General features: G+C 28.6%; 1 protein-coding gene across 1 annotated transcript; it reads right to left on the bottom strand.

The window, feature by feature from the left end:
* Positions 1 to 2214: 2214 nt before the first annotated feature.
* LOC100169147 (cilia- and flagella-associated protein 57-like) lies at positions 2215 to 8776 on the bottom strand. The gene is made up of 7 exons (XM_029489990.1): positions 8439 to 8776; positions 7083 to 7359; positions 6742 to 6896; positions 3380 to 3628; positions 3109 to 3292; positions 2603 to 3031; positions 2215 to 2481 (listed from the first exon to the last, which is right to left on the bottom strand). Exons 1-7 carry the CDS (start codon positions 8654 to 8656, stop codon positions 2215 to 2217), a joined length of 1779 nt encoding a protein of 592 aa, XP_029345850.1. The 5' UTR covers positions 8657 to 8776.
* Between the last annotated feature and the right edge of the window lie 877 nt (positions 8777 to 9653).

Here is a 9653-nt window from a genome sequence, read left to right as displayed (position 1 = left end):
TACAAAAAACGCAATTTGAAAATACTTATTAGTTATTACTATATTTAGAATTGAAATTTTCAATCATTAGCTATGAACTACGAAAGTTGAACATTTTATACACTTTTAACTACAAAATCATTTTCAAATTTTCAATTTGATATATTAACTTGTCAACAATTGAACTTTAATTGCTTATAAAAAAAATTGTGCCTATGTATTTTTAAAATATTAACTTTATATTAATTTTTTTTTGTAACGAGAAAGTAATGAGTTACTTTTCTATTTGAAAAGTAAAGTAGTTTCACTACAATTTTATTTAAGTAACGAGTAAAGTAACTTCCCAATACTGCTAATATGTAGAAGTAACTAATTAGTAATTGGTAATTACTATTATTATTCATTATGATATATTATATAGGTAGATTATAGGACGATTACGATTTGGTTCTCAGGTTGTCTACAGTTAAAACATTACATAGATACGGTCGTACGAGTAAGAATTAATTCCTAGATAATATCAACAATATGGTATCATAATAAGTCGGTTGATAACAATAAATAATATTTTTATAAACATTAATGAGGTAGTATTATACAGGCATACAGTATACATTTACTGAATATATTTTTGACGAATTCTAAGTTCAAAATTTGGCAATCATTTAATTTTTTAATATTTTCATCAATAAACTTTTAAATATACATATTTTCTACGATCTACCATGGATATATACTATTTAAAAACTGCCAGACATCATAAAATCTAATAAAATATCATAAGAATATAATATTTGTAAGTATGAGAACCTACCCAAACAATTTATTTGGCCCTAGAACCAATTCCATATTGCGCATAATATTATGTAGGAACCTCGTACTGTCGTACCTAGTACTTATTGTTAATTATTATCTTTTGAAATTTGAATCACTTTTAAGTATTATATTTACACAAGTACACAACTTACTTTTACAATATTTTCATCTTTTTCATTAAGTTTTATTTTAAACTGATCTACTATTTTCTGTAATTTTTCGTTTTGTTCAAATTCAGATTTGTTCATATCTCTAGTATAAATTACAGGAATATAATAATTTAAACGACCATATATAGTATGGGTTATTAACCTAACCTATTGTAATTACTAATAGGTAATCATTATTACTTTTCCAATTCCGAGTTAGTTTTAATTAACTCATTTTGAAGTGTGTCATATTTTTCGTATTCGCATAAGAGTTTTTCATTATAATTAGCTTCCAATTCTTCCAACTCTTGAGCGTGTGAATCTTTTAAAAGGTTCAGTTCCATTTCCAACCTACTCTTATCAGCCATGTGTTTTTTAGTTATTTCCTTGAATATAAATATAATTATATACTCACATTTACCTAATTATGACAATATTTTTGTACTATCTAGGTAAGGCACCTATTAACAGTACTAACCGTAGGTATATTATAATATATATCGTATTATTCTTGTTTTACCTACCGTATTTTTATTTTCCAATATTTTCATAACGATCGAATGGTTATTATTCAATTCCTGGATCTGTTCTTCTTTAGATTTTATAAGTTGAGTAATTTGATATTTGCTTTCCCTTTCCAACTCATTCACTCTCATTTTAAGTTCTGCCATGTTTTCGATTTTGTTCTTTAACTCCAAAGCGTTCACTAGAATATCATCAGAATATGCAAATTGGTCATTTAAAATAACTTTTTTGCCTTCAGCATCCTTAATTTCCCATATACATATACTCCCATCTGACGAACAGGTGATCAAGTTTGAATCATCAATTGTCATACTCATCTGTAAAACGTCGAATGATTAAGATTTTAAAATAACAATGTCATAGTTAGTAAACCTTTGTAATATTCTTGTTGTGCATATTAAACTCTTTGTGTTTGATTTCAGCCATGATAGGTAACAATAATGATAACACAACACCATTTTGACCCGCTACGAAAAGAATTAAATCTGATCTTGACAAAACTATCGCATCTAACGCACCTTGGTGCAAGTCTATATCACGGACCACCTACACAATTTTTAAGACAAATATTATAATTAGACTTCTTATATAGTTAGGTCCTATATTTCAACAACTTTAACTGTACAATGGTGTGATTATTTTTATAGGCTTTTTACTCTTATAATTCATTTTTACAGCTAAATAAATATGATAACTAAAATTTTAGATACAATTACATTAGTGCTTCTATATTTTACTTAGGTACCTAAGTTTTACAATAATTGAGTGTAGGTATATAATTTGTCATAAAAAAGTTAACCGATTGATTATTTATTTCTTTGAATCGGCCATCCTGAGCAGCTGGGAAAATCTGATTAGTGTCGTTTGAAATGGCCAAATCCATATAAATCGTTTTAGAATGTACGATATCCATGTCCCTTTCACCAGTCCTTGTATTAAATTCGTAAATAGCACCATCTTTTCCACACGTAACTAGTTTCATATCGTTTGGCGCCCATACCATAGCCGTGATCTATAAATCATTAACTTTATGATATATATCACCACATCAATAACATTTATACGTTTATGCATTATGCATGACGTGTAAATTATTACGCATGTAATCATTGGTAATCATTGTCAACACACACCGTATTTGAATGTCCTTTGTACGTAAACCTTTTCTCAAATTTCACCGAACAATACACATCGACGTCGAATTGGTTAGCTAAAGCAAACATGTGACCGGACATACTAAATTCGGTTAAGTTACAACTCGTCACAGCGAACTCTCTCCACGATTTCAGACCTTCCGTGTGCACCAATTGAAACTCGACTTTCCCCGTGAATGCGGCTACGGAATATAACCCAGAAGGGTGTAGTGAAACACTAAACACATCTTCTTGGTATTGTTGTGACAGTAATAATGAACAATTCAAATAGTTCCAAACCCTAATGGTGTGGTCAACCTTTCCACAAGTTATGAATATTGGTTTCCATTTACACGTTGACAAGCTGGAGATACCACCATGATGCAAGTCTTCACCAAGAGGCTTAAAGTAAACAATATTCTGTGCGTTCTACAAAAATATATTGGTATAATGGCATACATTGAATTGTGTCCTGAATATATTATTTCTCATTTCTAGAGTATTACCATATATGTGTCTGGAATTTCAGCCAACGGTGCCCAAAACAATTGTGACCGCCTTGTAACACAAATCATTTTTAGGTTTTTTGGACTTATAGACAGTGTCTCTATGTTATGCATAGGTCTATCGGTATCCAAAGCATTTAAGTTTGAGTCAGTTTGCTTCAAGAATTCATTTCGTCTTTTGTATCTGTAAAATTATGAATTCAATGCAATTGAAATTCTTAGTAGGTAACAGGTACCTAACTATCTATTTTTAAATTTTTTTTTAGCAAACCTGTGATTAGTTTTTTCGTAGTAATAAACACAGGAATCGCCGAACACGAATATTAAACCTATCTTGATCGGAATACAACATCTTATGTCCATTCGTTGATTGCTTTCTTTTGATAAGGGAACAACGTCTAAAGGAGCTTTTATTCTATGTTTTGGATCAAAATCCATCATTGTTTTAACGTTGTACATAGCTATAAGTTCTCCATTCTCTACTATTACTATACGACCATCCGTAGTACCAGCTAAAATCCTGTAAAGTTGTATATTTATTATATAATTTTATAACTTGTATCGTTGGGTACATAAGCGTGCGCACGGGGTAGTCATGGTAGGCACTTGACTACTCTGCGAACTCCCCCGGCCCCCCTCAATATTAAATATTATTATTATGATAATTTATAGCCAATCATAAAATACTTTTTTACTACGTTTGGTAAATGTAGTTAAATGAGGTTACCCCATCCAAATTAGTTTTTATAACTTAGGCGTGAATTTGAATATTATAATATATACGTAATATGTGCGTGTGTTAATAATGTAAAAATTGTATAATAATGTTTTATGTACTTATGTATATGACTACTCTGCCAGAAATTCTGCGCACGCTCATGGTTGGGTATACCTACTAGTTATACAATATTATAATCACATGCTCATGCTTAGGTATAGCCGTATAGGATCTACCTAAACTCGCATTAAAAATTAAAAACTTGAAAATTAAACACAAGATATTGAACCATATTATATTGTCATAATTTGAAATTAATTTATAAAATTTATATAACTCGAATATCACTTAATGTCAAAAGTCAAAAACTATACTCGTAGGTCGATAATTACTAATTAGTTTAAGCTTTAACCTTTAATGTAGGTATTATAAAAATGTACGTAAAAAATTTCATTACATTAAGCTATTGAGGTACATCGTACATCAATAATGGAAGACCAAAATAGTTTTAAAAATTAACCATCAAGTATAGGTATACAATATCCTAAAACTCTATAGTTCATCACTCAGTATCTCAGATTTATAACCATAGGCGCAAATAGCGTTTGGGATTTGGGGGGGGGGGCTAAAGCCTTACTTTGATAATATTGTATAAGCTTAAAATAAAATGTAGGAAATGTTTGGGGGGGCTATGGACATTTTTGGGAGGGCTTAGCCCCTAAAGCCCCCCCCCCCCTATTTGCGCCTATGTGTATAACTATATTAGGTATGTATTATAGGAGTTTACCAATTGCGCTTAAAATGACCTTTTCATATAGATACCAATAAAATTATTGCACTCGGTCATTTTATGGGTCGATATATCAATTGCGTATCTAGATCGATAGACGAACAAATTATTGCGTTCGATAATTTTCAATAATTGAATAATATAACCAATAACAGTTTAATAAATAATATTAATTTTATTCAATAGAATATAACATTATTTTTATTGGAATACAATGAACATGACGTCAATAATACATTAGTTATAAACTAATATACCTCTACATAAATATATAATTACAAATAAATAAATTGCTGTGAAAATATTATTCTATAATACAATACATTTTTATAAAAATGTGTATTTACACAAATTATTCATAGAAATTAGAAGATATAAAAATAAATAGCTTTTTTCAGATTTAATAAAAACATTTTGTTCGTTTATAAACTTTTACTTAATTCCATTTTTTTTATTAGAAAATGTTCGAAATTTAAATTCATTGAGAATTAACAATACGGTTTACCTTTTTTACTAAGCCTTAGTTTTTAAGAAACTTTTTTTTGTCTATCACTCAAATGCATATTTTAGTTCATTGATAATAATGAAATACCTAATAATGTTTCACTGAAGTCTAAATATAGAACCTATAGAATATTGGCCACAAATAAATAATAATTTTTGTTTTCAAAAAATGTATATATTGACGGTAATAATAAAGACCGCAATTGACAGGCACGGATCCAGAAGATTTTAACAGGGGGTGCTCAAAAAAAAGGTAGGCAAGTGAGTGTCGCTCTGCTTTACAGTAGGTTACAATTGGATCACTGTATAGTCTGTAATGAATGATATTAAATTTGAATTCAATGATACAATATTATTGTATAAGAAAAACGGTTCTGAGCGTTTAAAATTTAAAATGTCCGTAAACAGCTCAAAATGGCTCAAAATATTTTGTACATTTTATCAAGTATGGGAATTGATAAGATGTTAAATATGATGGAAATTTTAAGTATATCTACAATCAGTATTCGTGTTTGAATTACAAGAAAATCGCTATATGCCTACACGAGAAATCCAGAAATATACAACGATGTAAAAATTTAATTTAACTTTCCGGTAGATATTTTTTTTTGATAAAGGTAGACATAGGTACTAATGAGGAATATTCTATTAAATTTTCTAATTTTAGATTTAAAAATAAAAATTTTTATGAAATTCTAACTCAAAATAATTTGCACATTTTCATGATTTTTAGGTATTTTGTCAACATTTGAACTTTAAATGCTTTTAAGAAAAAATTGTGACTGCATTTTTAAAATTTTTCAACTGCCATTGTAACAAAATATAATAAATTTTCAAACTTTAAAATGTTATTGACATTCATAGAAAAAAATACTTATAAAATTGGAAACTAAAAATGTTCAAAACAAATCAAAATATTTTGAAAATTTTATCGTGTATAGAAAATGCTAATACAAACATTCAGTGAAAATTTCTTGTATCTGGTTATTTGTTTTTGAGTTACACCAAAAACCAGAATTGATTTCGTCGAAAACCGATTTTGCTTAAAATTTCCCGTTTTCCTTAATTTTTATTTTATTTTTCCCGGCGCTTTTAAAACTATTATAATTTAAAATTTTGACCTTCTGAATGAACCAACTAGATTCACTTTCCCATCGATCGAGATACTGTTGAAGAAAATTGAAGCAGTTGTACTACCCCAAATACGGCGATGACAGAAACATAGAAAAAATTTAAAAAATTTAAAAAAACCCATCATCCGATCAGAATTTAAAAAAAAATGGTTACACCTTTATATTTTAGATTATTATACAAATTTATTTTATTAGTGGCTTAGACGACAGGGGGTGCCCGAGCACCCATAGCCCCCCCTGAATCCGCGCCAGGCAATTGATATACTGAGATCGTAAAATACAAATGTTGTTTTAGGCGAAACCTACATTGATCTTGAAAAAAAAGATGCTCCCCTAGCTCTAATCCAAAATCGTTGCTACGCCACTGGCCATTGCCGTATTGTACGGGACATTGGGACATCCAAACCTTTCAATTATACATTTATATCAATTACCAGTTACAAATCACTTAAAAATGTTTTGATTTGACATTTTCAACAATACATTACCTATCACCGTTCAACCAACATACGGTGGAAAAATCCAAATTGTCAGCTTTTTGAAAACCGTACTGTCGCCAAATAGAATCACTGATAGTGACTAGTCGGAAAAGCCCTTTACCAACAAAACAGCATATAGTATTGTCGGATGGATTTAAGGCCATCTGTGATAATTTATATATTGTTAATAACATTTACAATAAACACATTAACAAAAGTTTAACTCGCATTTATATATTAAATCATATATTATGTATATGTGCATCATAATATTTTAAATTGCCAATATGTTATAGTATATACAAAAACGGTATATATATATTATACATAAATATAATATGTATACATACGTCTAACACTGGTCCTTCGGCATTTGGAGGGTTGCTAGCTTTCACGTAGCTTTCGATTTTTGAATTTTCCCAATTGTAGTAGTACATCATAAAATCCGGTCCATTAGTGAGGGCTGCCAAATAAGTATCATCAAATGAGAATTTTATATTAATAAAATTATCGGTTTTCAAATCCGTTAACACAGTTAATAGTTTTTTTCGTTTCATCGAGTCCAGGTCATAAATACTGATGGTAGGTTTCTTCTTGTCACCTTTCTCTGCCACAGCTATAACGTTTCTAAATTACAGTAAAAAGTCAGACAAATTATATTTATATTTGTATACCTACCTAGTTAGTTATAATAACTATAATTTGTTGTATGTATAATTTATAATAAATTATTAAAAAATGAAATACAAAGATATTATTATTTGGTGTAGGTAGTCTGTTTTCTAATAGGATTTAGGAACCTATATTTGTACACATAATAATTTACAGTAACTATAGGTACGTATCATTGGCACAACTAGGGAGTGAAAAAGGGTCTTTAGCACCCCTTGTTTTTTAGGTTTAACTACCATTATTTTAGTGAAATTCAGTCATCACACTTATGTTTTTAAAATATGAAATATTATAGCATCCCACGTTTTAGAGGTCTAGTTGCGCCTGTGGTACCTATATAAATAGGTATAAATGTATAATAGCTAAATAGCAAATAGGTATGAATACTCTTATAGACTTACTGATATTTTTAGGTATTTACTATTTATACCTATACAAATAATTACATAGCCACATTGGTACTGTAGGTAATAGTTACCTATAATAATACAGTGAATTTTTTATGTTACGGAGTCTCGTGGACTACCACTTACCAGCAAAATTCTTATTATAGTCAAATTTGTTAAATAGAAGTGCATATTATACTTATTTGTTTTTTTTAATTGATACATTTCTTGATAGTTGATACTCAGGTAATCAGAAAATTGTTCAACGGAAGTTTCACTATAATGGTCAGTCATCAATAATCCTGCTCATGGAGTATAAGTACCTAAATCATTTGAACTACTCCCACAGTCCCACCCAAAATTTGTTTTAAGTTACGGCCTTGATGATATATATATTGCTATGTTGGCAAATTATAATACTACCTATAAATAGGTTTTTTGCTAAATTCACACCTATCCGCTATTACCAACCGAATAAAAATAAATAATTTATTATTAATAATATATTGATTGTCTTTAAAATTGTCATTATTATAATAAACTAAGTAGGTACCTATTAATTATTATAATATCTATATGCAGTTATACCAATGTATGTAACCACATGGTTCAAAAAACAAATTTATAATATAGATAGTACGAGCATACTTGTTAATGCAGAGGGCCATAGCAGTGATGACTTTTTGTGGTTCGGCCAGGTGTATATATTTTTGTTTATGATGGGCAGTGTTGTAAATGACGAGGACACCAGACGCTGGATAGACTATTTCATTTTCATTCAGAAATAAACAATTACCGTTCACTTGAGTTGTGAGACCGAAAAAAAATTTTGGGCTTAAGGTCGGTATCATCATAGGCCGTGACATTATAACGATAAATGAAGGTATCAGCTCTCCCTCTCTTTTTCACTATACACCTTAGATCATATTATACTAGTATAATATGATCACATAATAATATGATACGAACTAAGCTATACACATATATGCAAAAATAACTGATTGCTTATAAAAAAATACACGTAAATATAAAACAAGTTCGTATTATAATTTAAATAAAAATGAATACTTTTTTATATATATATTTAGTATTTAAAATACATGATGTATTATTATATTTTTAATTATACTTATGTAATTTAATTAACATGTTAGTATTTTATTATCTTCCGATACACCGATGATATGTAAATGCAAATACCATAAAAGTGACTTTGTTGGATCGAATTTTGTATTTTCTTATATATACAGTTGCTATGATACCACATTAATGAATAGTAAATAGGTACTAAATGGAAATATTTCCTGTAGGTATCCAGTTATTTTTGTTATTGTTATATATAATGTGTATTTTTCACTATAATACTATATATTTATACTGCCATATAGATAATAAGCAATGGTTTAAAAATATGTACCTATATGATATTTTATATGTGCCTTTTTGGTTTATACTTAGGCAGTCCTGTAAAGTATTTGAGTAAAAGTATTTGAGTAAAAGTATTCAAATACTTTTTTAAGTATTGAATAACTTTTTAAATACTTTCAGCATGAAGTATTTTGAATGGTATTTTAAATACTTTTTTTTTGTATTAAATACTTTTTGGTATTGAATACTTTGGTTTTTTATTTCGAACATTTTATTTTTATTCGAAATAATTGGTTGGAAAAATATTATTGTCAACTACAATAATAGAATAATAGTTTTATTTAATATTCTGTATTTCTGTGTTTGCTGAAGTCCAAAGGTTTGTGAAAACCAGATTTCTAAATAAAGCTATTGAATATTGAATAACAATATTCCCTTTAAAACTATTAGATAACTATTAGATTACCTACTTCCTATGTGTTTATATTACGATAA

This window comes from Acyrthosiphon pisum, chromosome A2 (genome assembly GCF_005508785.2).
Source record: "Acyrthosiphon pisum isolate AL4f chromosome A2, pea_aphid_22Mar2018_4r6ur, whole genome shotgun sequence".
Lineage (NCBI taxonomy): Eukaryota > Metazoa > Arthropoda > Insecta > Hemiptera > Aphididae > Acyrthosiphon > Acyrthosiphon pisum.
Note: the sequence above shows the minus strand (reverse complement) of the source record. Positions and strands in the feature narration are given on the sequence as shown.